The sequence below is a fragment of the Neodiprion fabricii genome, chromosome 2 (genome assembly GCF_021155785.1).
Source record: "Neodiprion fabricii isolate iyNeoFabr1 chromosome 2, iyNeoFabr1.1, whole genome shotgun sequence".
NCBI classification, from domain to species: domain Eukaryota; kingdom Metazoa; phylum Arthropoda; class Insecta; order Hymenoptera; family Diprionidae; genus Neodiprion; species Neodiprion fabricii.
In genome coordinates this window covers 37,082,206-37,109,553 of record NC_060240.1, presented here as the reverse complement: position 1 = coordinate 37,109,553, position 27,348 = coordinate 37,082,206, and the positions used below count along the sequence as shown (strand labels likewise).

At 43.4% G+C, this 27,348-nt stretch overlaps 2 protein-coding genes across 6 annotated transcripts in view; one reads left to right on the top strand and one right to left on the bottom strand.

Moving 5' to 3' along the window:
- LOC124176903 overlaps positions 1 to 4,622 on the top strand; it is a 108,626-nt gene extending 104,004 nt beyond the window's left edge. For 2 of the 3 annotated variants that reach the window (XM_046558763.1, XM_046558766.1), the window contains one exon: positions 44 to 4,622. In XM_046558763.1, the coding sequence (XP_046414719.1) occupies positions 44 to 604 (561 nt within the window). In that variant the 3' untranslated portion in view covers positions 605 to 4,622. The remainder of the gene's footprint in view (positions 1 to 43) is intronic. The other variant, XM_046558764.1, reaches the window with a different exon arrangement.
- A 344-nt stretch (positions 4,623 to 4,966) lies between these two features.
- LOC124176904 overlaps positions 4,967 to 27,348 on the bottom strand; it is a 59,136-nt gene continuing 36,754 nt past the window's right edge. Inside the window, exons 1-5 of one of the 3 annotated variants that reach the window (XM_046558769.1) lie at positions 22,464 to 22,567; positions 7,257 to 7,355; positions 6,703 to 6,952; positions 6,380 to 6,496; positions 4,967 to 6,171 (exon numbers count right to left, since the gene is read on the bottom strand). In XM_046558769.1, coding sequence (XP_046414725.1) covers positions 5,665 to 6,171; positions 6,380 to 6,496; positions 6,703 to 6,952; positions 7,257 to 7,348 — 966 coding nt within the window. In that variant the 5' untranslated portion in view covers positions 7,349 to 7,355; positions 22,464 to 22,567 and the 3' untranslated portion in view covers positions 4,967 to 5,664. Of the gene's footprint in view, positions 6,172 to 6,379; positions 6,497 to 6,702; positions 6,953 to 7,256; positions 7,356 to 7,701; positions 7,852 to 22,463; positions 22,568 to 27,348 lie in introns of those variants that run through there. The other 2 variants (XM_046558768.1, XM_046558767.1) reach the window with 2 other exon arrangements.

Here is a 27,348-nt window from a genome sequence, read left to right as displayed (position 1 = left end):
CAATACCCGGGGCAGTTCCCTAAATTTACACCTCTCCTTTCAGGTACAGATGACACTGGAGAAACAGAGCCACGTCGAGTACTCGACGGACTCGACGAGCTCGTCGATGGAGCACCAGGACTCGACGGACGCGAGCAATTCTACGGACACGGTCAAGTCGAACCCGAATTTGCAGGTTAACGGCTCGACTCCGAACAAGCTCGAGATAATGGAGCAGAAGGCGTTGTCGATAGAGTTTTGCAGACCAGAAACAACGAAGCCGATTATAACCGGGGCTCTCCTTAAGGAGGATACCCAGGAGGACACCTTCCAAGAGCAGCAGCGGAAGCTGGGAAACGGCACCCTGACACCCGACCACAAGAAGGAGGAATCACCGAGAGAACAGAGGGCCGAAAGCGCCGCGACCTTCGTCCCGTCCCACAGACGATCGGGGAGCATACCGCCCCGACTGATCGAGGAGAACCTGGAGCTGGAGAGGAAGAAGTCCCTCGACATATACAGCCAGATAAAAACTACGACGAAGAACATGCTGCCCGGTCTCAGTCCGAAGTTCGAAATATTGAAGAACGAGGTAAGTCCGATAGAGGAGAAAAGGGAGAGTTAATATCAAGATGGGGGTCGGTAAGGGCTGAGCGTCCCTGGTGGCGGTGATACGCGTAGTTCGTAAGGGAGGCGTTTTAGAGGTGTAGGTAAATAGAATAGAGGGTACGCGGTGAAAGGCTCCGTCGCTCGGACAGACTAGATGATCAAGTGCGGGGAGCGGAGTAACCCAAAAGGGAGCAATAAAGGGAATTCGGGACGAGTGGACCAGGTGAAACGGGAGCTTTTCGAAAGGCCGCAGGTACCTCGCGTCTAGGGATTAACGACGCCGGGCGTTAACTCTGCGGTTCATAATTCTCCGGCGATCACGCGAAACGTCGCGGTGCCCGTGCGCGGGGCTAGATTAGTCAAATCTTGCGAAAATGCATTCAGCGACTAGCGGCGAAAGCACGGAGCTTTAAACCGGCCTCGACAATGCAGCCTAATGACCGCCCTCTTCCTCCCTCCCTCCCTCCCACCCTTCCGCCCTTCATTTCTCCCTCTCTCATTCTCTCATTCACTCGTCGAGGCACCTACCCAGCCTTTTGCGGCATATAAGCCTTGGGAGTCGGAAGACTCCGTGGACAACGGCGAGAACAATTGGCTGCTAACGAACGCGCCGCGCTCCGACGACACCCAGGCTCTGTCCGTGTCGTCGTCTCGTGCTTGCGGCGCGTTCTATTACGCTGCGTAATTGTGTGTGCATAAGTGAGGAGCTTTGCTCTTTTGCCAGTACCTGCGGTTTCGTTTTTATTCTTTTTTTTTTTTTTATGTTCTATTTTTTATTTTTTATTTTCTACCTTCTACTTAATTTTTCAACGCCTCAATTCCTGCGGGAGAACAATCGGTCGGGACATAATGGATGGGGGACAATTGAAGCGTGCAGGTCTATGACCAATATTACGACTGACTAATTTATTTGAAAGGTTGTACGGTACCTACTGGGATCCGACGTATAATTCCAACGTCGATAACCAATATGGCGCTGATAACTATGATCAGCTAATCGTTGTAGAGGAATGTAATTACACGAAAAAGCTCGCGCAGGATCCTCGGCTTTTATCTTGTCGTGTTGAATTATTGGTGTCGATTAGGAAAACCCTGAAGACTTACCCGGATGATTGAATTATACGACTCTTATTAGCAATCGTAGAATCGTATTCTTTGATACCGGTTGGCGACTTACGATGTATCGGATCCCGCGTCGGTATTCTCGCGAATGAAGATCAAAAATACATTTTCATTGTCTCTTATTTTTTGTTTTTGAGTATACATTTGGCAAGGGAAAAAAAAAATGTCACTGTTTCACGAAACGGAAGAATAAGCTCAGTGAATGAAAAGTAGAACAAAGAACGATATTGATATATGGAACAAAAAATAATAAGAATAATAATAATAATAATAAGAGGGAAGTGAAGGAAAGATGTGAATTAATATTAACAAAAACTTTTAATACACACAATATATAAGAATAGTTTTTTGCTTTTCCTTCGAGCAATTTTAAATACCTATAATAATTATAGGAATGTTGCACCAATGTTAGAAGAGAATTTTATAGCACGATCAAAACCGGCGGATAGTATGTAACAGAAGCGTCCGTATAATAGCAGGTTATACGACGGAATATTTATATTGCTATGTGTAAACCAGTGACTTTAGATTACAGTATCTAACAATAATAGGTATACATGTTATATCTGTAGCGAGTAAGAATTATGACTAAAAATATAACCAATCAGTATTAATTAAACTCGGTATTATACTCTTAACTGCTAAGATCGATATTACACTAAAATTCTTAAGCAGGCTTAAGGTCACACGACGTGGATTCTAGTGCCAAAATAGTTCCTTAAGATTTTTAAACATAAAACAGTACACGTAATATACATTTATTATTATTATTATTATTATTATTATTATTATTATTATTATTATCATCATATGTATAGTATTATTGTTATTATTATTATTGCTGTTGTTACCTATGATTACAACATTAAATAGCGACATGATTATATAATAATCTACATCGTATAACCGCATAAGTTGCCGGCTGACTACATATGTTATGGAAGTTTCAGATTTTATACACTTGCGTTGAAAGATTAGTAACGTTATTATCGCTGTTATTCGTGTATAATTATTATTGTTGTGAAATATTGTCATAAGTACGTCTATACGTATATTATAGTCGAGGGGCTCGGTGACGACGATTACAACCGAAAAATTATAAACAAGAGCTGCTCGCAGTATTGAATCTTCATTTCCTTGGGATCGACCATAAATCTTGAATATAGTAATTTACTTTTGCTCATCGCACAATGGAAGATTGCTCAGCATTTCAAGAATCGCTCAAAATGTATCCAAGAATCCTACGCTTATTGTGATATCCTTGATTCACAATCAGAGATGGATAAATTTCACTATCCGAAGGTTAGAGTAGAGTTTGCTTTTCACTTTGTTCACATTGCACATACCGTTGGCAGAATTCGTTTATAAAGTACATATACAAATATATCTCTGTTTATACGCATAATATTCATATACACTATAATTATTATCTCGTAGTACGTAAAGCTAAGAGATATGTCTACTGTGTGTTTAAATGTAAACTGTAAAATACAATTTTAGGTGTAGAACTGAGTGTAGATGTTGCTGCATCCGCGAAGGCATTTGGGTTATACCGACGTTAGATAGTGAGATACGAGTATGACGGGCGGCTGTAGATTTTATATCGCATAGCTTGTCCTAAACGAGTGATAATTATTATTTCTTCGAATCGCGCAAAATTCTCAGTCACTTCCGCATGTCGTTAATTTCATTAAAACATCTTCAAGTTCGATCTCTCCAACTCACAGCATCATAAGCCACGTGATTGAAATAAAAATGTTACACCTTCTATCGTCTATACGTATTCCCGCCTACGAATATATCCGCGAACGTTCCGTTTAACAATAAAAGTGTATTTATTTCCAGCCGGCAATATCTAGCTCGCGTAGCTTTAACTAATTAGTACGATATTGAATTTTTCAGAATTTCTTTTCTTGCTAGTTTTTTTTTCGGAAGTGAAAGAGATTTTGCACGGAAATATCCATAATTTTTCATTCCCATAGCTATGGTTAATTTTCATTCCGTTTTCTGTCAATTTTCATTATCGACTAAGGACATCGTCGAAAAGTCGAAAATAAAATTGTGTCAGCTATGATCGTAGTCCGTGTAGTTAGACGTAAATTGCACCAGCGGAAGGGCGACTCGAAGGCGCGTATTTGAGAATGAGGCGTCGCAATAATCGCGGTCTAATTTTAACACCGTGATATTCTGGGTACGCCGAGCTGCGAATACCTCGTGAAAAAACGCCGGCTCGCGGTATATCTGTAATGGGAGTGTTGTAATATTTCAAAAGTGAAGTACAGACGAAGAAAGGAAGGAAAATACGAACAAAAATTCACCTGTACAACCCTAGCGTGGAAAATATCCACATACACAGGTATACTGTATACTGTATGCATTAATATACAGGCATAGACGTAGGGTAATGATAAAGTTCATCATTTAACCGGGTAAACTTAGTATGTAAACTAAATCTTACGAAACGGAGTCCAACCGCTCCATCACTCAGCCGTTCCATATGATCAATTAATTATAATCTTATCGTTAGTGGGTAATATTAGGGAAGTTTACCGCCCTTCGTACCCCGCAAGGGTTGAGCCCTTATGAAGCTTTTGAGGGGGTATCAGGGCGGCAAGACGCTCGAGTATCGACGGATCGTTACTCGGAAAGTCTACGTCGAAGGAGGATCCAATTTTCGATCATTCGTCATTCGTCGTTGTACGATCGGTTTCTTTGAATATCGATCGATTTAACGAATGACGGTTTGGAAATTGTGGTTCGCGAACGTTTCATTGGTGTAATATGCAACCGTGAAAAGAAGTGAAGCTATTAAGCTCCGGTAATCTTACTATTAGCTAGTAAGCGCAATCGAGTTTCCGATATTTTTGGGATTGTTATACACTTTGCCAATCAATTTTACGCGCGTGCGCGCGACGGTGGAAAACGCTCTCAAAAATATCGTTAACGTTTACATTATAACGTATATATTTATAAATTCTGAAGCTTGAATAGCTATATATAATTCGTTTAAATTTTTTAAAACATTTGTGCAATATCCGAGTTATTGCTGTTTTTTTTTCCGCTTTTCGGGGTTACCTAAGTTTATCTTTGTTTTGGGTTGCTTTTTCTCCTCTTCGTTTTTTAAAAAACGTGACAAGGTATGGATCGAAATACGAAAGTAACATTGTTGTCGTGCTATTACCATAAATATAAATATAGGGGGAAATAAAAAGTAAACATTCATTTCTGCTGTTTCCAAAAGTATACCATATTATACATGTCAGTTTATTTTGCAAAATAAATGACTAAATATCAGTATAACGTTAACCACCCTCCATCTTCGTACTTGATCGTCATTCATCCAACACGACAAGGTAAGTAAACGCATTGCATGTACTCTTTCCTTACTTATCAAGAAAGCATGGTACATTATGGAACAGGAGTATAAAACTCTCCTTAATTTTCTAAAAAAAAAAAAAGAGACTGACGGGTTTTTTTACTTGAATTGCTTCAGCTTACTTGGATGATCCAAAAACCCTTGGATATCTGACCTCATTTTATGGTATTACTGGAAGTTCATCATTTGCATGTGTAGCTGACCGAAATTTTTTTACCAAAGAGAATTTGCGAGGTGAAAAGTATTGTATTATAGTTAAATGTAAGCTTATTACGTCCCATTTAATTTATCGCTCGAAACATTTCATTGTCAGTCATACTTCGATTAAAGCATAACTTTCTCACTCTCCCCAAAAGTTCTGTACACTTATAATTTATAATTGATATTATTTTATTATTTTCTCCCGACTTCCCTTATAGACAAAAATTTCACTCCGGTTGATTTATTCTCGGAGTATTTTATGAAGTTTTGTAAACAAAAACACGTGGAAGAAAAAAGTGAAAATTAAAGTTCATAGGCCGCCTTATGACTACTCGGGAATTAAATACATAAAATAGTTAGTTAAAAAAAATTTTTATTCACGTATCGAGCTCGTCGATGAAAGCCGAGTGTAAAATGCTAAATATTTTTAGTTCCGCATCGGCGCGTTTTCTCGGGTTGGTTATCTTCTTTAATTTTTTCGCAACAATTTGCCCGAATAGATCCTCCTCGGAAGTTCGAACCGAACTTTCCTTGGCGGCTTCGTTCGAGCTTTCGGCCTTCCGGGGATTTTCGCCTTCCTCGCCAGTTGTTCCGCTTCTCTTTTGGTGCAAGGTCGACGTCGCCGAGCTGATAACCGGCAGACTAGATCCGTCGTCCTCGTCCTCCTTGTCGTCGAGAAAATCGGACGTCATCTCGCTTTCCGTGTCCAGAAACACCATTTCCGTTTTCACATCCGACGGTGTTGGCCGTTTTTTTAACGTGGACAACGGATCCTCCGCGTTGCTGGCCTCCTTGTCCTCAAACTCATCGTACTTCTCGTCATTTTCCACGAAGCAATCTTCGGACAGACTGGCCTGATCCTCGTAATTGACCTGAGGCAGTTGCTAGGACGCAAACGGTATCAGGATCCGTAATATTTCGGAATTAACTATTATCTTAATTAAATGGTCCTACGAGAAAAACTCCCGTTAAAAAATCGCACAAGGTCAGTAAGTCGTCTGTGCGAATCGTGTGTGAGTTTAGGTGGATTAACACAGCTGGGCAAACATTTTTTTTCATGGTAATATTACACATCTAGGTGTATGTGCATACCTCAAAACTTTTGTTGTCCGACGACGATTCGTTTTCACGCCTGCCGTATATTTCACGACGATTATGACCTCTCACAAATTTTATGTGATCCATGAACCAAAGGGTTGACAAGTGAAACTGTTGAAAATATATTATACACACGTATGCATAAAAATTAGCCGCAGTGTTGGATACACGATTCTGCGATCTCACAATGGCATATCCATGAAATCCCGAAATCGATCATGGTACGTTAAAAAATTGTTGCTCCTTCTTACATGGGAAAAAACAACAAGAAAGAATCAAAATTGTTGGGTAAAATGTTACAGAAAGCGTTTTCATACCTTTCCACTTTCGGCGCATTTTTTCTCTTTCGACAACTCGGCGTGATACTGAGTTCTCAAAATATTGAATTTCAGTTTGACGTCCATCGCGGTTGTTTGTGGCCTTACTTTGCACAAAATATCCGCAATTTCCTTGAGCGCCTGTTCACGCGCGAACTTATTGCGGTAGTTCACGTTCTTCATGTCGTATAGAAATTCTCGTTTCTTGTACTCGTGCAACAGTATCGTCAGTTCCGGTTGGGTCCAGATTCTGAGGTGAAAAAATTCTTTTTATGGGGTTGAAATCTACCTCCATGCAGCCCTTCTCTCCGAGATATTTATTTCTTTTTCTTTAGCCGGTGGGGGACTGAAACTAACCGTTACGACTCAATAGTCTATGGTTTGAGGTGTTTTGAAAAAGCTACCCTAATTACTAGGCTGCCATCCCTTACGTCTGTCGGGTAATTGAGATTTTAAAATATCCGCTGGAAATTTGTAGATTCGGTAAACATTCCTTTACCCCTAAACGTCAAGGTAGATTTTGGAGCTACAAGGGTGAAGACCGAGAACCCTACCTGCTGCCGATAAGTCCGACTTCTTCCGCCTGCTTAAATGACTGCGGACCTCTTTTCTGGTGTTTTACGCTCGTGTTAGCGTTGTTCTCCATCGTTTGTCTGTAAAAAATTAAAAACAGAAAGAAGAAAATTAACGAGCGTTCACGAGGAGAGAAAATTCTTCTTTTGATTCCAAGAATTTGGCTGCTTGATTATTTCTGTCGTATTGCACGCAGTCGACAGTATCAGACAAGGCTGGCTGGTCTAATGGTATCGATAAGCAAATTTGGAATATTATCAAAAAGAACAATTTGTTAATTTTTAACTGGATTTCAATTTCGTTTTTGTCATTCTTCTATTTCATCACTCCACTTATATTCATCAGCAAGTAAAGAGCGTGGAATACGATTCCACCGTTGAGCGCGAGACCATCTGGGTGAATTTCCGCAAGTTGTGAGATACTCACGATTTCTGTTCCAAGTTAACCTCTTCGTTGGCAAAAAATTCAGTGACGGGAAGTATTTGATATACAATATGGTGATCAAATTTGACTAAAAATTATTAATCTTTGTAGACAAAAAATGATATCGATAACTTCCCAAGTCCGTAAAATCAGTCGAGCACACAACTGTTATACAGAATGAACAAGTTGTGCGATATTCTTGGAAATTATTGGCCGAATATTGCGCCATCGACGGAACATTGTGGAACAATATTTCCCTCGAGGAATACGAGTTGACAACCTGAACAGCTTGCAGGGCTGACATCTGTTGACCAAAAGTCGAAACACCCCGGAACCGTTCTCTCCCTATGAATTTTTCCACTTTGGTAACTCACCCTCGAATGGCTAAGCTTCCTGGAATAATTTCGAGGGTCGTGCCACCCTTACTGTCTGCTGATAAACGCACCGGATAAGAGAAAAGCTCACCTACCATCGAGGCGCTTTACAAAAATGAAAAGAGAAAAAAAAGAAGGAAATGCAGTGAATTTAAAAGGGGTGATTTGATTCGAACGTGATTCGATAGAGAAGTAAAAAATCTTGACTTCAAATTTGGCGGGAAGGCAGCTTTCTTCTAAATTTCTTTAGATCCGGTGAGCTTGTAACGTAAAGTTTAGCACTTTTTGTCCCTTGCGATATTACAATACTGCAGTGAAGTTATCGACGATAGAAAAGGCGGGAATATTTCAAAGACACGTCGCGGATTTTTCCGTGCGTGACATCTGACGGTTTGTTTTTTCACCAAACGTGCAGGGGTGGCAATATATTTCCCGCGGCTACCGACCCCTGGTGCGGAACAGCTCGGTCAGGAAGTATCACTGAATTATGCATGCGCGTTTTTAATTCGGTAATCAATAGTAAAAACCCACCCCCTCCCTCTTTCCCTCTCTCTCTCTCTCTCTTTCACCCTCCCTTCCCCGGATCCTGTCGCCCAGTTTTACGTACACGGATATACAAAAGGGAGGGGCTCGAAGGCTCTTCCGGAAACCAGCCCCTGCCGTCCTACCCTAGCCCGGTGTATAAATACATCTCGAGTTTTTTCCACGTTCCGGGAATCTCGCGTCCTCTATCTCTCATCTCATTTCTGCGAATCGTGAAAAATTTGATTTTCTTTTTACTTTGCCGCAGGAAATTTTTCGAATTTCACCGCGCGCTTATTTAAAATGCACCCACACATTTTGCAGTGTTATATTTATAGCGAAAATCTTTGTATATTCGGTTATAATCGGCATCGGGATGATTATAGGATTCTCTCTCCTTCTTTCTCTCTCTCTGCAGAGCGTGTCATGTTGTATTAGATTACGTTTCAAACTTCGTACGCGCGATTCAATTCTCGCAAATATTTTTCCCCGTTCCGAATGTTCGCGTATTCGCCGACAGCAGTAGTCGATAATTGGCATTCGTCGCACTGCAGCGGATCATTCGTTGTGGTAATAATAATAACAAGGAACTTGAAACTCTCTACGAGCATAGAAATACACACGATCGCATTACTATGCAGCAATTAGCATCGCTGCCTCGACTTGTATAATACGTATCATTTATTTCTTAGTATATCGGGTAAAATCGTAACCGGAGATGAATGAGTCGAGGCTAACGTCCCGTACCTTGTGCTTTGTTTCGTATCATCGTTCGTATTTTCACTTTTCAGGCACACCTACGCTTTCGCGTTAACACCCGCAATTAAATACACGGCAGGTACGAGCAACTGTAATCAAGGGCTAATTGATAGATTATGTTTATTCCATAGTCCGTAATATGTTGCCATTCGCACGCAAGAGAATCGCGAATGCTAGCTTGCGATTTCTTTGTCAAATAACGGGGAATTTTCAAAAAAGAAATTGATGCCCTTTTCGTGGTGGTTTGTTGTTATTTTAACAGAAATTTATAATCGTTGATTTAAAGTTTATCAGCTTCCTTGAATTCGTACCTCCTGACTCTTGTGATAATTATCACGCGATTTAATCGTTAGTTTTTCCTTTACAGTAATGTGACTAAAAAAAAAAAAATTATCGATTAGGTGGAGAATATTTTTTAAAAATGGCGAATCGAGTTCTCGAAACGACTAGATGACTCGGTATTTTTAGGAACGCAGTTCAAACAGAACCAAGTTTCACCTACAGTTCAAATACTAAATGCATGCGTACGAAAGAGAATAAATCGTTGTTAAATCTACTCAAGAAACAAAAGCACCCCGAAGGTAACCTGATATCTTTTATCTCTCAGTATCACAATTTCTCCTGAGAAATCTCTGAAAACCCATCTCGGAATATTGATAGAAACCGAATTCCAAGTAGAGGCATTGAGTTCCACAGAAGAAAGTAGCAATAAGAATTTTTCATACCGCAAAACGCAAAACGGTATTTATGATATAAAAAACAAAAAAAAGGCGAAAATCGAAAAGAAAAAATCGACGAATTGATACGAGAAAAATCACTATTTTCCGTATACACGGTGCCATCTTCATCCGCGAGTAAGGATCATGGCGTGCGGGGGGTGATAACGGGGTTCGCGGGTCGCGGGGGGTGGCGATTGGCGAACAAGGGAGGAAGCGACGGAGCCGGCGAGGCGGGGGAGGCAAAGGTACAGATACAACATTATGAAAACACGAATGTACTTTTAAATCAATACCTTTCCCATCGCATTGTGGATACTGGTGGGGAGGCGACCCCGGAATGGCATAACTCGCGGAGCCAGCTGGAGCGTTGGCGTTGGATGAGGCGGAGGAGGAGGAGGAGGAGGAGGAGGAGGAAGAGGAAGAGGAAGAGGAAGAGGAAGAGGAAGTGCGGCGGGCGAGGGGCGGAGGGGCGTAAGGGGGAATAGACAGGAGGGGGTGGTTACATTTCATAACATTAACGAATGCCGAAAGTTCGCGCAGGCTTTTATTGTCGACGCCATTTTTCATTATGAAATATTAAAGCGGTATATCGACATTTTAACGTGTCATTTTACGACGCGATATGCAACGCCCTGTATAGGTCTGTACAATGTGTATAACCAGACCCGTTAAATCCTGAGGGCGCAAGTCCGTTTACGATCGGAAAAAGATAACGTCGTTATCGGTGGAGCCTCGTTGCTTTTGCCGCTGATGCTGATGCAGTCACAACGCTGTGGCTTGTACCGATGGTGATGGATGTGTGTATTATTATGAGAGCGAGAAAAATCGGCATCTCTTGAAACTCTCTTGTTCCAAATACCTACGCGCGAGGTATCGGGAAGGATGATATTGGGTAAAGATATACCGCGTCAAGTTCAATTCGTGTACCGAAAAACATATGTTCATACATTCGTCACTCCGTATCGAGGCAGCATGATTAAATCTCGAGATCCATTATCAACGAGAAAGAGAAAATTACGCAACGAGCAGCTGGATGCGTTCTGTATTCTTCTACGTGTTGTGCGCCTAAGCACAATAATGCACCTTGGAAATATACGCGTTTCAATTCTCCTTCGAAGGCGTCTCTCTCTTTTTCCGCATAATTCATTACACGATCTTTCCGGTCTATAAACCGTTCAAGGCATAATCTTCGCTCGAAATTTCCCTTGCGAACGTTAAAACGAATGAATAAAATTTCCCGGAATTTTATTGCGAAACAGTTAAACCGGTCCCTCATTATACCGTAACGATCGAGTTTGGGCGTAATTATTACATAAAATCGTCTAAATTTCTTTCGATATGTATGGGGGAAACGTGCCAGGTATAAAAGTACAACGATCGCAAAGAGGAGTCGGGTTAAACGCCGCGGGAAGAATTGTCATGGTCAGAAAGTCGGGTGAATTGATACTTTGTACAAATAAGAGAAAAGCTGCGAAAGGCGTGGAGATAATGAAACCGAAGCAAAGAAACGAACGAATTCTGACTACTTCGGGACAATGTAAAATTCAAATCGTAGCTTATAAATGTAGCGAAGATTTTGCTTTTTGAATTTCACCGCTTAGCTGATTTGCGGTTCGAATTCTCGTCTTCTCGTTATTTTTATTTTATTCATTTCACTTTATTCTGTAAAGCTGTTTTTCTCTCTACTTTTCATGACTCGAATATTTTGCATTTTCGCGTTCACTGCTCAACTTTGGAAGCATAACGTGTGTTTATTGAAACGACGGTTGTTATGCGCGAAGGGTGCAATTAGGAGAAAGCTAAGTGGCACCAAAGCGTACGAATACAACGGTACGCGTGCTTCGTTAGCTTGTCATAACAACGAAATCGGAGACGTTGTATAATTTCCAATGGATTTATTATACGAATTTTACAAGGTACAGGTGTACAGGAATTCGATCTAACACGTCGAGGTGTCAGAGTTGCGTGGCTAACGGCTCCTCGTTCGACGTACTCCAACTATCGCTCCAGATACACACAAATATATACAAAGAGCGCGTTCTACACGAAGATAACATCATCTGATCTTCCTCGCGACGAGGTAAAAGATGTACACAATAATGAGGAGGTAACAATTTCGTTTGGCCCAAGTTCCGCGGGCATAACAGGCTCGTTTACATCCCCTAAACAGAGACATTCATCCCGCAGTTGTTCACACACGCGGAATATCCGCGATACGCTTCCGCGGGAGGAGGAGCAGAAATCCTTGAGGCTTCTCTGATGTATTATTTTCCCTTTTTTACAGCCCTTTCTCATCCCTCTCCTCTCTAATTTCGTACTTCAGCCTTCCTCATCCCGCTCCTCCGATTCCGTCAACCCCCTCGGCCACTACAATTCAGCGGCTCTGCACCAGCCCTTGGACGACGCGTAGAGTAGCTTCTTCCTTCTCTCTTCCATCGTCTTCGAGGTTACATTCGCTTAAGTGGATATCAAAGGCATCCTCTTGCCACGGAGCTTTGCCCCCAGCGACTTATTCCCGAGATCTCGGAGCATATGTATCGCCGTCCCGATTTATTCCGCAACTGCGCGTGGCGTTAACGACGTGCATTGTCGAGTTTCGCGATTCCTCACTTTGGCCCAATTTTCCACAACTCAATACCGTCAAATATCTATCATACGAACAGCGCTTGTTTTTCAAACCTCTTACAACCTTCTTGATCTCTGTTATTCCAATTTGTATGATTATATTTTTGCTACTCGGAAGGAGCGCGGCACAATTTTCTTAACAATTTGAAGCAGAGCTTGCACAAGGCGCAAGACTTTCGGACGAGACAAGCTTTTGCAAATTTGATTTTCCAAAACGTCGAGTCACGTCTTTAACGAACGATTCAGCAATAATTGTTACTATCGCATAAATTATGCTCGTAAGATCTATTTCTAGATTGCAAATATGTTAAGCAAGAAAAATTTATCTCGATCACCATTTAACGAAAATAGGTGCCGACAACTTTCCAAAATTGTAGCCACCCTAATTTTTCAATTCACCATCAAACGTGGCATAAAATTCATAATTAGACTATGCGAAGAGAACAACACTTTTAGTCCAAGATTGTTCACATTTTTCAATAAACAATTTGACTTTCAGACTCGGTAAAATTAATTCAAACATAAAAGTTTTCTTTTCACTTGAGGATCAATCAATTCCAAGCTTAGCGATGCACATTATTTTTAAAAAAATTTCAACAAGTTCGAGGTGTCGTTCCGACGAAAATTTCTCCAAGCCAAAATCAAGAACCACCCTAATATTCGTATATTCCTTGACTTACAGTTACCTACACAGGAGTTGAAGGATCGTGAATTGCGTTAAATTACTCGTGCCATCCGCATATTATATACCAGGAAGTAAATTTATACGAACGTTGTAAGAGTCCGAAAAATAAGACGCAAACGAGAAATCAGACGGAAGCGAATAGAGAAAAGCGGGGGTGGATTTATTCCTGTAAAAGCTTGACCTCGATTCGGCCACCAATCCGGGGTAGGTAAATTTCTTGTATGAGCGTCCGAACGTTGGGGCTAGGCGAAGAGGGTGCGGGGTGGGTTGACTAGCTAAATTGGGGCAATCAAAAAAATTGGCGGTAAAATTATCGTCGAAGGTATCCCGCCGAGCCACCATCCGGCAACAACAAGCTTGTTTACGTCGGCCGAATACCCGATCCGTCGGACTCGGTTCGAGGGGATGGCGCGATTCGAGGCGTGAGACGCGAGTCGGACGAGGACGGGACCACTTCCGATTCCTGCCGTCTTCTCCGTCCGCCCCCGCATTCCACCCCCCGGCGGAGTCGCCTTTGGCACGCTTCGGCCTCACCTCACCCCCCTCCCTCCCCTCCTCCCTCTCTCATTCTCTCTCTCTCTCTCTCTCTCTCTCTCTCTCTCTCTCTCTCTCGCTCTCCTCGCGCCCGACGGGTTTTCCGATACGTGCTCCGCGAGGCGACGGCACGCTTTCGCCGGGTGTCTCCCTCTCGCTCGCCATCTTACCCGATAATGCCCTCGCAGCGCAGCCCCTCGCCTCCCCCTCCGTGTTTGTAAACATATGCCCGCAACCCGCGCCCGACAGACCCGACCGACCCCAGACTCCCACACCCGCCCGTCTCGCCGCGACGACGCTGCCGGGGGTGGAGGTGGAGGTGGAGGCGGTCGACGACGGCCACCTGTATGCTTCGCCGGCCGACCGTGCCTTACCTGTTACGCCAGCCTTCCCTACACCCGGAGGCAAAGGAGGATGAATGGAAGGGGCGGGAAGATTGACGGAGAACTTCCGATTCCGGTTAACGAGCCGGGTCATCTAATTAGTCGGCGGCAGAGCTGCCGAGGAGTCCGAGGCCGGGATCCCTTGCCCAGACCATTTTCCTCCGGGGTTCGACTCTCTGACGCGTTACGCATCACGTGTGTGTACGTACATATATATATATATATATATATATATATATATGTATAATTTGTGTACTTGCGTACCGACGTCTAACCCCCGATGACAAATCCGGCAACGATCCTTTATTATACGTATATTGCCAAATCGACGGTAAATCGTACACCGGGAAAAAGGACGGCGCTATTTTTGACGCCTACAAAATTAAATTAGAATGCTGATAAGTTATTTGATTCAAACCGATCGTCGGTTATTATTAGAACGCAGCAATCAAATTAGGATGAAGCGTTCGACTTTCAAGACTAACAATTATCGAACGAGGTACCGTATATACGTAAGAAGTATTGAATATTAGTTTTAGTTGCGTTTCAAAATTGAACAAAATTTTTTGGCCCTGTTACTCTAACAGTACCGAGGTAAGTGTACCAGTTATTGGCCCTCTCCCAATTGTCGACCTTTTTTTGGTCGTATCTGTTTGATCCTTGGTTCTAAAATAACAAAAAAATAAATAAATTACTAGCGTCCCTTTAGCAATTGATTTTAGTCGATGTATAATTTTGGAAAATAAAAGGGTCAATAATTGATGCACTTACCTTATTACTGATTGCAATGGCACGTTTTCAAGTTTCGGAAACTTTTATCGCAATGACTCGAGTCCGTCCTACAACGCACGTCGTAGACGGTAAGCGTTGATGTTTTTTCTTTCACTTGCTACTGCAGCTGATCAATGCGAGCGACAAAAACACGTGACCTACATATCTTGTAAATTATACGTACGCCAGCATGAACCACGTGTCTTTGCATGTGCGTAGAATCTGCTTATAATACAGCAATATCCGCGTGTCCTCGTAGAGGAACATCGATCCAACTTCCCTTTCTATTCGTGCAAAAGCTTTTCGCAATTTCCTGTCTAATTAACTCAAATCCACCCCTTCCTTATACCGCGTAGCTTTACAACCTTTCGTCAAACGTGTTATCACGAGCATCGCGAGTCAAAGAATATTGAAATTGAATAAGGGTCCTTCACCTCTCGATCTATCTAGGCTTCAACTCCCGACGTTTTAAGCTCGCTCGCTCAATTCCGTGAATTCACTGGCTCGTGAACTTATAATTAGAAAAAAACTGGCCACACATGACTTGGGCAGTACGCAGACTGAATTGTTGCAAAGAATTTGTGCTCACATTACTGTCGTATGTTCTTTTTTGTTCTCCCGTTTAAGAGGAAGTTAATAATATCCGATGTCAAGTTTTTGCAGTTATTAATATTTGATTCGTGAATCGTGTATACGTAGATATTATTCGAACAAAAATTATGACGCGTCACGGAAATACAGTTGCAACTACGAAAGTGAACGAAAGCCAAGCGAAATGTCGAAATTCTCCATAGTCTGCAAGCCTCGCGTGTTTGCATTTTCAATGATATAAAATTTCAGGGGATGTGAGCTTGCGACCAACCCAAGGGGTGCAACGATCACGGGGATCAAGGCTTGGAAAAATAATGGCGAGTCTACCCGGTCAATTCTCGGGTTACGGAAACGGCGTAAGAAGGAACCTGCGCCCTCTCTCCAACCCTGCAATTACACGGCAAGCCCTTTGCGATCCGATCGGCGTGATGCCGGAAACAGCCTAACGCCTAGCCGCGACGCTACGCCCGAGCTTAAGACTCCCGGTTCGGTTCTGCAGCAGTTACTATGGCAACAGGTGACGGACTAGCCGCGTGTAAAATCTGGCACAAAAAGGAGAGAGAGAGAGAGAGAGAGAGAAAAAAAATATAGGCGCGAGTGAGAGTTCTTTCCGTTCGCGGATCAAAAGTTGTACCTAGAGACGCACACTCGCGGCAAGGCGTGACATGATGCCGCGAAAAGTTACGGCCCTCGATAAAAAAAACCGCGCCGTTTCGGCGGCACCTGTGGCCAGAACCTGATTGTAAAAGTTGGCGAAAAAAATCCGCCACGCGGGTTCACAACTCCGAGGGAGGCAAATCGCGTGTTTGAGTCGAATGGATCGCGGTCAGGCTGAATTTGGTTTTGTAGATTTGCTTTGAAAATTGTCTTACTTTTTTTTTTATCGCGTCTGCACTTTACGCTCTGCGCACACATTTTTAGGGGGGATTATTTTTTCCTACAGGGTGGGTTTACGCACTCGAAATAATGCCGAGAGGTCCGGAGGAATCCTAGTGGATGAAGGAACGTCGAGAGAATCGGAAAGGGAGAGAGAGAGAGAAAGAGAGAGAGAGAGAGAGAGAGACGCGTCTACTTTCGTAAATTAGCAGGATATTTCCACAGTGGTGGAGGATAATACAGCGCAATAAGGATATACCTACCTGGGTCCCGAATGGACCCGAATATAAAGCTTAAAAACTTCCGGGTCGTGCTTTGTGCCGCGGTTTCTCTCCCCCTCTGGTTACGGCAGGGAGGAGTGGGAAAGAGGGGAAAAAAGCTCCATCTTTTTTCACGGATCAAAAGGTCTCGAGTACGCCTCAGGCGATCGGTGTAAAACTGTTTATATTTCATTTTCTTTATACATTACATATTACGCTACGCGTGCACCTATATATTATATTTAAATATACTTTTGATCAAATATTTTTTCCCTCCGCTTCATCATTTTCCGGCATAAAGGCTGAACCAACACCGGGTAACATTCGAAATTCATTTGTATGCATCGTCATTTTAATTTAAAAAACAATTATGCGAATCGGAAAAAACAACGACAATGAGCAGGAATATTATTCATTTATAATTTTGGTCTTTGAAACGGAGTCAGTTAATGAGCGTATGGAAAGACAAAAATGAATTTTACAGTTCGTTCTTTCGCAACACCTTGACCTCTCGGTATTACAACACGATTCGGTCACAGCTTGATTTCTTTAACATCTCAGGTATTGTAAGATTGAAAAAAGAAATCGGTAACATTTTTTCCATCAAGTAAAGCTGACACGACCTTGCGGTCCGGATCAAAAACTAGCTCGGTTTTGAAAACCTGGCAAATCCGCGCCAACGTAAATCGATGAAGCGTAATCGATTTTATTGAGGAAATTCGAGCGAACGGAATGAACGAATCGAGTTCTGCTCGCTGACATAATATCGATACTCGGTACTCACTCGTTTCTACTTTCTAATTGCAAAATGATCATTCAACGCGACTGAACTAATTTCTCCTTCCTAAGAAGCTCATCACAAAACAGCAACAATTCTACTCCGAATACGAATTCTGGAAATGAATTTTCTACGAAACTCGTCAATTTCCACCCTGCATCGTCGAGCGTGTCGATCATTACATCAAATTTCTTCCACGCGCTGTGTTTCCGCCGCGTTACGATACGCACACAGTTGTACATACATACGCATGTACGCATCGTACGTACGCAGACACACATGTGGCGGATGATGCGATGGAATACGCAACTCGTGTAATCTCTACATACATTATACCCTGTGTTTCATCCGTACAGGCAACACCCAGAGGTATGTGTTCCGCACGTATAACGACGCGGATGTCAGCCAATACTATTCAAAAAACAGTTCCGTTCCGCGCGCTGCTGCAGGAGGCGAAGAAGGGTGACAGGACTGGAGGACGGGGGTGGTTCGGCTGATGAGGGTGGTGTTCCTGGTGGGGTCGACGAGGCACGTGGTGCTACTATTGATTTTAATTTTAGTGAAAGGGTGGAAAAATTAGAAGGGCGACGCGAGGGGTTGGTCGACTGCGTGGGTGGGGGCGGGAGTTCTGCTGAACAGTTTCGCTTTCATTTCCCTCTTTGCTCGAAGGTCTGCGCGGCTTGACGAGGCGCGGGGGCCGAGGGGCGCCGAGGGGCGGCAGGGGGATTGTGAAAAAGAGGGGAACAAACCCTCGACTATGTAAAACACAGAGCTCGCGGTGCGCGGAGTTCGCATTAAAAACCGGGCCTTGCCGCCGCCTCCTCCACCTCTTTCATCCTTCGCCTTTCCACCCCCTCGTTTCGCCCTTTCACTCGTTTCCCCGCCGCCCCTGCTCTACCCTCCCGTTCTCTCTCTCTATCTATCCGTCTATCCGTTTTTATCTATCTATCTCTTACTCCCTCGCACGAGGTCCTTTTTCCCACTTTTTTCTCTTCTCGTTTTTCTCTCTTTCGCCCTTTTCTGTGTCCCGCGATAATTCGCATTGTCGCGAGTCCCGGCCGTTCTTTCGGATATTATATGTATACGCATGCGTCTATAGGTGTGCGTGTATCCGTTCATCTATGCATGTACTCAACACCTTGACAACCATTGCCTGTAACGCACGCAAGAGCGTACAAGGTACGTTTTACATCCGCATAAATTGTACAGGGTGTTGCGCGTCGAGGTGTGCGTTACACCCGTACGTATGACGTACGTGATAGAGATTTGTACAACGAATTCGTCGACGCCGTTCAATGTATTGCTTCGAAGGGATTTTCACGTTTCGTGAGCACGATTTTATAAACTCGGCGACAAAAAAAGATATTTGTTATAAATAAATCTGGTGGAAAAATGTGTACAATGTAAAGAAAGTTTTGTTTGATTTCGTAAAAAGCAAGAAAAGAAAAGAAGAAAAAAATAGAGAAAAGCACTTTTCGTTCAAGGGAGTGCCCTAGTCGATTTCGACGTCCACGTTCTCAAACGAAAAAAAGGGCTCAACAGCCCCATTCTACACGTAATTCTGAACAAGAACACCCCGATAGATTTTCGTTGGACGAAAAAATAAAGAAATAGCACGAATACTACGAATTTACCGTTGCATTTCGTAAAATTCTTGCCGTTTCTCTGCCTCGAATGAAAATAAAGTTAGAGTGATTTTGTTCAAAATTGTGTACAGAATAGGTCTGTTGAGCCCTTTTTGGCGGTTGAGATACGCGGACTTCGATATTTGGAGATGTAATATATACGTGGAGGTGGAGATCGACCGGGGCACCCCGTTCAAAAAAATTTTCCATCAAGGAACTCGTTTGTTTTAAGAAAACAAATTTCAGATTCAACGAAGCAGATTGTTCTCCGAAACAAAAATACTTTGTTTGATGCGTGTAGTTAACAAGGGGTCTGACTGAAACAAAAAACCGATTTATTTCTGCTAAATGAAGAAGGAGAACCTAGACGTCGTCGTTAAAACTAAATAGAAATATGTTCGACTGTATGAGAATGCAAAAATCAGTTTAATTGAAACAAATTTCAGTTGGAATTGATTAAATTTTTCTCCGATTGTGCGTATCAACGTGTATGATATACCTAAGATACACCTGATCCCTAGATCTGTTTAGTCGCGTATTATAATGCCGAATTTAAAGGTGAAAAGTTGAAATTGTTTCTCACCGCGATTACGTGAAAAATGGGTAAAAAGTAATACTCTCTGAAATTGCAGAAAGAATTCCTAAGAGATCGGTAAAAAATTCTGAATCCGATGAAACGCAACGGCGAGATTACCGCTCGATTCTCACCCACGCACAGCGCGTGTCTGGATGAAAATCAACAGGCTTCTTGAAGAAAAGCAAAACCCGCGTAACGCGCGCATCTCCGTGTGAAATATCCAAGTCCGTTCGATGCCTCGATTTTCGATTCACCCTCCAACCGGAAGGGTTGCCGCTCCCCGAATTCCTTCCCGTCAAGAACCCCGCGAACGGGTTATCGTCTCAATTAGAATCGTTGGACGGACGCGGCGTCAAGCTTCAAGTATATTCGGAGACTGTACCGTCGACGAAAGGACGAAAGGACTCGATACCGCCCTCGCGCGAGAGCAGGAGGGTGACGTCGGTTATTTTTCCCCATTTCTTCAACGTCCGTCACCTCCTTCTTTGTTTTTTCTTCGTTTTTTTTTTCCCTTTTTAGTTTTATTTTTTAATTACGCATTGAAACATTGTTCCGCTAATTCATCCTCGTTATAATTACTGTTTTCCAAGTTATCAATCCTTCTTCCCTTTGCCTCGCGATCCACGCGCTATAAATGTATACCGTATACCCACGCATACGTACAACCGGATGAGGAACGTGATATTTTGTACAAATTGATGAATAACCCCGTTGAAGCGGCAGCTGCAGAAGCGCGGATATGATTCGACACGTACGTCAGAATTTCCACTCACTCTGCCCACTCGTGAACTTCGGGGATGGGGATGGGGTAGGGGGTCAGGTTAGGCACATACGCGGAGGATGTCTCCGGCCCCGGATTTTCGTTGGCCGGGGGCTGTCGGCCTTTGGTGTAAAAACAAAAAATAAAAAAAAAGAAATAAAACGAAAGATGAGAGAGAGAGAAGAAAAAAAAACAAATACAAAAATAATGTAAAAAAACGAAAGCGTGAAGGGACGAAAAAAAAGGAAGCAGGAAAAGTCGTTGAAAAATTTATGCAGCCGAAAACTCATTCGGTCCTCGTCATTACTCTCATTGGCCAGCACAGAAAAAATCCCATCGAATCAGCTGCGAGATGAGAGCTAGCAATTAAAACCCGGAATGGCCGAAGGGGAGTAATAAAACGTATATACGCATTGCGCAGAATTAGTTGATTAAAATATAAAAGAAGAAGGCTAGAATGGTGGGGATGGATGGATAGACGAGCGGGGGTCGGGACGCCGGGCTAGAAGGTAGAAGCACCGCGTTCAACCCCCGCTCTCTCCGCTCTCTTCCTCGCTCTCCCAGCAGCCGCCCCCGTCGCTGGTCCTCAACCCCCAGGGCCCCGCGCACCTCCGACGGAGAAACCGAGGACGAGAGAGAGAGAGAGAGAGAGAGAGTGGTAGGAGGTAAAAGGGGGGGAGGGGGAGGAGAGAGAAAAGCAGCCCGGGAAAAGAAATAATCTGCGAGCTGTATTGACGTTTCTAGTCTAACTCTGATTGAATTATGCATGAGCACACCACTGTTGCTGAAGTTGTGTAGCTGCTGCTGCTGCTGCTGCTACTGATGCTACTGATGCTAGCCCGATGCTACACTCGAAACCATCGTAGCCTCTCACTCCGCACCCCTATATTTTTCCTCGCCTCTCTCTCTCTCTCTCTCTCTCTCTCTCTCTCTCTCTCTCTCTCTCTCTCTCTCTTCCATCTTCTCGATTATTACGCGGCATCGGTCAATCGGGCAAAATCGCCTTCGATCACTCCGCTGCAGCTTACTTATCACGTTGATCAGAAAATTTCATCGCAAGACAATCAGAACCCTGGGCTCAATCACGGTTTCGATATTCTTCTGACCCACATTCTTCAAACTTCTTGCCTGTATATTTCCATCGGTATACCTTGAGATGAGAGTAACAGGATTTTAGGGATGGTTCGGGAACGACTGTGTGAAAATGCTTTCAAAACGGGAACCGTCGTTTTACTACCCATTCTTCAAGTTTTGTCAACAATTGTAACTCGTGCTTTGCGAATCGTTGAAGAAAGGAGAAAAAGTGCTTGAGAACTGAAAAAGCGTCCGACTGTCCTTCATTCTTGAACAATTTTGATTTCCGGATTTAACCTTCCGTCAGTGAGACTTAAGATTGCACGATAAGCCTTGCAATTTATCAGATTTTTATGCATTCACCGTATTTCATTGCCTGTGATCTACAACAGCGAGAAAAGTCTGAAAAACGAAATGAGAAAAAAACTCGACGAAGAAAATTGACTCGTAACGCACAGAGGTCATGATTTTTGTGATGCGAAACAGGAAATAACCTCCCCTCCCCAAAAGGGAAATACATGCGCGTCCGAGGAAAGTACCAGAAATCCTTTAATTACTGACCGGCAAGAGGAGCGGATCCGTGAGGCTCTTGAGATCAATAACGGCGGTCGACAGTTTTTAGAATGGTAAGGACAGCACTCAACTTCCTTTTGACCTTTGACCGCAAGATCAAAAGTATCACTCGGAAATGATTAATATACACATTTCCCTTTCATCATGTATTACAAAGAATATATATCAATATCCCTTTACTCTTTATTCTTTTCTTGTTTGTTGTTGTTCCTCATCCGCGTATCGGAACTCTCATCGAATATCAGCCACAATCGTATAATAACGTAATCCAATACCTACCTATTTCGCTTTTCATCGACTCCGATGAGCAGTCCCTTTCCTTCTACACACGTAACAACGACGGGTGTATTATTGTGAAATTGATTTCACCCTGCAGCCGAATAGCACCGCGTAACACTCTCCTCGCGCGTGTAAAAGTGGACCCGGAAGAAAGGCACCCTGCAAAAATCATAGGCAGAAAAAAAACGTTGCACCAGACGCGGGTCGGACAAGATGTTGTCAGATGGGGTAAACGGGCTGCGGGGGTGCGGGCTCGACGACCAGAGGGTTGATAGCTGCCGGTGCTGCCTTCGGCACGTATAAACAAGGCGGGCAGAGGGTGGAGGGGCGGTGGGGGGGGGAAGGGGGTGAGAAGGAGTCAGGGGACGGGTGTAGACCACCGACGGGGAAACAGACCAACAACGTCTTTATGCGCGCGATAATGATTCACTTGTTTGCTCGATGAAGCCATTTTTTTTTCCTCTGATTTCTTTTTTCCCCGCTCCGTCTCGTTTTCTATCCTTTTCTTACTCCCTCTGTGCTTCTCACTCTTCCGAGGAAAAACGGGAAATCATGCTAAGAGGGTGAAATTTTCTTCTCTCTTTGCCTGGAACGATAGAGTGAGAATAAGGGTAGGAAATAATGACGCGTGAGGGGATCCAGAGAGCGTGTTACTTGATTGAATATTTACAATTTGCTACCACCGCTTCTTCACTTTTTTTTTTTTTTTTTTTCTCACTTTTATTACGGATGTCTGGGTTTTACATGCTCGCGATGTCTCGATGTGTGAAACGCCGAATTCTAGTGCCGGTGCTGAGATTTTTTCACCCTGCAAATCGACCGCTGCAGCTTCTTCCGATGCGCGCCAAGGTGTACGAGTGGAAAAACAGTATATGGGTTTTGTTTATCTTATAGTTGTCCAATTTGTCGCGTTACTTGTTTGCACGACGTTTGTTATTCGTCGAGGTAAACGCGGCATGGTACTTAATGCGAGAGAAAACAGCTTCCGTTACGCGAACCGGGAACAAACTTCCGGCTTGTACCAAGACAACGATCGTTACGAATATCTGTCTTACTTGTGCTCGTCATAATTTTGACTCGTTTCACCGGCTAATTGAAACCGTCTCAAACCTTGCGGAATATGTATTCATTGACACAGGGGATATGGCAAATAATTATGAATTTTGAATAATCTCAGTGTGCTCCGTAATAAGCCTTTGCTCCTCACCGCGGGGCGTATCAAATTAGGTTGGCTTTTTTTCTTTCTTGCTTTCTTTTTTTTTTTTTTCGAGTGAGTTTATTAATTATTAAATTCGTTTTCTTTAGCCAGTATTATTTGTTCAAAGTATTTTACCCTGATAAATTTTTGCGTAATGTTAGTGAAATTGCATATTTACAAAATGCTCCTCAAATTATTCCGATGTGACAAAAAAAAAGGGTTGTGCAGTTACAGAGCAAAGTAAAAATTTTTTTTGACATTTTTACTCGCATTCTTTTTTAGAAAAATTGAATTTTCACACGCCACTCTTAGTTCTCTGCATTGGTGAAATTATCAATTGCTTAAAAAACTCGAATCGCAAAACCGTAAAGTTGTAGGAAACCTGAAATTTTCCAGTCTTGTCCCAAGTTTTTGCGGACAAGATAATTTTTGTTCAATCACCTCGAATCTCGTGAATAAATTAGATTTAAAAACGTAGGAAAAATGTAATTATTCGATCCGAATATAAACAGCAGGTTTGATTCCACTCGAATTTTCGTACAACTTTATTTACTTATTTATTTATTTATTTCAACCGTGCATATGGGGGAAAATCCCATATGAAATCCGAACCGATTGAGAGATTTAAATTTTTGAAATTTTTACAATTTTTAATTGTTCAAACGAACAATAAAAGGCGATAACGACTACACGTATACATGTACGTGTATGCGTGTAGAATATACATATTTCGGCATTAGTAGTCAGAGAGCGGGAGAGAGCGGGAAGCGAGTGACGGCAGCTTCGGAGGGGAAATATCCTGGGAAAGGGGAACCCCGACGGCCCTTAGCCCTCTCGACCACCCTAATCCACCCTTCTCCACCCCACCTCCTCCCACCCTCTCCCCATCCCGTGACCTATCCCTACCCCCGGGCTCTTTTATATTTTCATAACTAATCTGCGCGGTGCGTACTATTACGCACTCTGCACATTTTATAACTGTATGGATTTTTCTATGGTCCTTATCCCCGCCCGCGAGCCCTTGCCAAGGTACAGGTACCTGCGTTGGGCCCGGATATTACGGCGTAGCGTTTGCAAAATGCGGTGATACGCGGACTCGTAATACAACCGAATGTGTATTCTTTTTTTTTTTGTTTGCAGGCGCGCAGGCGTGAAACCTTATTTTTCGTTTTATGTCATTTTAAAAAATTTTCGATTCTTCTATTTCGTTGTTCATCTGAATTACCGTATTCCCTCCCAATTCTGAATTAATCTCGATTTCCGCGAAGGTTAACTTCGTTATATTCTTCCCGGATTTATTTCTATTTCCGGAATCTTACCTTCTTTTTACGAATTCGTATTCTTACCCCCCTTTATAGCCTCCTATCCTTCATTCTTCGCTGCCTCTCTGAAGTATATTTTTATTGCGAATGTATTTTTTAGCCAGAATCAGAGCTCGGTGAACGTAGTTAGTTTTCAACCGTTATGCGCTTCTTGGATACAGCGTCCAAATAATAACAATAACAAAGTCGCACGTCCGGAACAATTCAGTTCTCGCGTATATCCACATCGGAGTTGAAGAATTGAAAAATTAATTCGCGTCGACACAACTTATAACTTGAAAATCGTTGTACGAAAGCGGAAAGAAGATCCATCGTACAAAAATCGATTCGTTGCACGAACTTGTTACTCACGGTTCGTTGAGTCGAATGTTTTTTTAATTTTGTTTTTTTTTTCTTTCGCCCAAAAAAAAACAAAAAACAAAAAATAGGAAAAAACAGAACACGCATAAAAAGAAAACAGCGTAAAAATTCGTCGAGTTTCTTTCCCCAACGAACGGTGGTCCTCCTTTTCTCCCAGCGAGTTTTTATTTCCAGCTCACCCCTGCGGAGGTACATAATCTGCATGCGAATGAGGATAGGTGGAATTACTTTTTGCTATTAATAGAAAGAGGTACACGGGGGATCTACCGTGCGACAGTCAACAGTGCGTACGAGGGTGGCGAAGCTGCGGAAGGGTGGTAGCGTCGTGGCGTGCCCGCGTATATCTCCATGCGTAAACACCCACGCGTGCAGCGAACACACGCAGAAAAAGGCCCGAGGCGACGGGAAACGAGAGACCGAGCGAGCGGAGCGAAGGGAAAAGCAGGACGAGGAGGCGCCTTGCGAGGAACGGTCGGGGAAAAATATTCGCCGCTAATTACCTGCTGATTTTTACTGCAATTATAACCTGACAAAAACAGCTTCGACTCGTTTTTTTTTCAACGATTTCCGGGTTCATCGGGGTCCGAATTTTGAACGCGTGCGGAAGCGATTTCCAACGTGAATCTCGATCGCGTGTCAAATACGCAGAGTATAATTTATTTCCCAACGACGCGATTCTCTCTCTCTCTCTCTCTCTCTCTCTCTCTACCTACTTATCGCGTTATACCGTACCTACCAAAATTGGATTTATCCCAGAGTCTAAGGTTCTAAGAGTAATGCAGAAATGTTTAATTGAAATACGGTACGTCCTTTGAGGCGTCTATTTTTTCGCGTTCTTTGTTTCTTTTCCTTCTACTTTTAACTTCGCGGTATAATTGAACTGAAATTCAGTGAAATTTCGGATTCAGAGAGGCGGAAGAAGGAGACGAGGAAGAAGAAAGGGTGGGGAGGAGGGCGAAAGCTCGGAGAATGAAATAAGCGGCGGTAACGTGAAACGTTGAGGAGGGTTGGGGGAGGGGTACGAAGGGAGGCTCGTTTCTAGAATAGGTACCTAATTACATCCCCATCCCCCCCCCCCCCCCCCCCCCTTCCCGAAGTTTCCTAGCACACGGCAAGATTCAAGGGTCGCTCTTTTCTTCGTCGCGAAGAGCGAGGGATCGGGATGTGAGGGTATACAAGCGGAAACGAGAGAGAAAAGAAGAAGAAGAAGAAAAAGAAGCTTATTTAACGAGGCTGCGGAGAGATGGCAGATTTTGGGAAAAAGAAACGAGGAAACGACATCGACTGGTACTCGCGTGAATCGACGCTGCGGATCCGAAGGCGACGCGACGAAAATTGGGGAGGGGGAGGAAAAAGTCGAAGTTCGCGAGCGTCGTTCGAAAGCCCGCGGTACATGGTCGGGACTTAATTATGCATCTACGCAGTTTTGTTCGGCGAGGCACGCAGGCACGGGCATAACCCTGTCCATAACTATGCGTATGGCCAGGCCGAGGTGTCGTGTCGGAGGGGTGGTTGGGTGGGATTGCATCCCCACCGCCGAGTTCCGCCAGCCTCGCCCCGCCGCGAGGCACGCATCTAGTGCTAAAAACCGGGATCGATACCAAAATGCTTTAAAATCGTGGATTTTATATCTAACGGGGGCTGCCTGCCTAGCTGGCACTCCGCCGGGGGTGAAAAGGGCCGTCGGAGCGAGGGATGGAACCCTCGCGATATGCCTAGAATTTTCACCCTCCGTATGCTCGGAGCGCAGAGCTCGGGTTCCTCGGTGTTACGACGGGTGTTGCTGCTCTGCGTCGTTGTTTTTTTCGCCGCTAAATACCGCCGCGCAGAGCCCGACTCCGACCTGCAATTTGGTTTTTGGTTTTCTTTTTTTACTTATTTCTCTCTGTTTTTTTTTTTTTCCTTATTCTTCTCCCAATTTTCTCACTATCTTCGCTCCGGAATTCCAGGAATAAATGAAAATAGGACACAACCTTCGCCGAGTTTCTCTCAAGGATTTAATGAG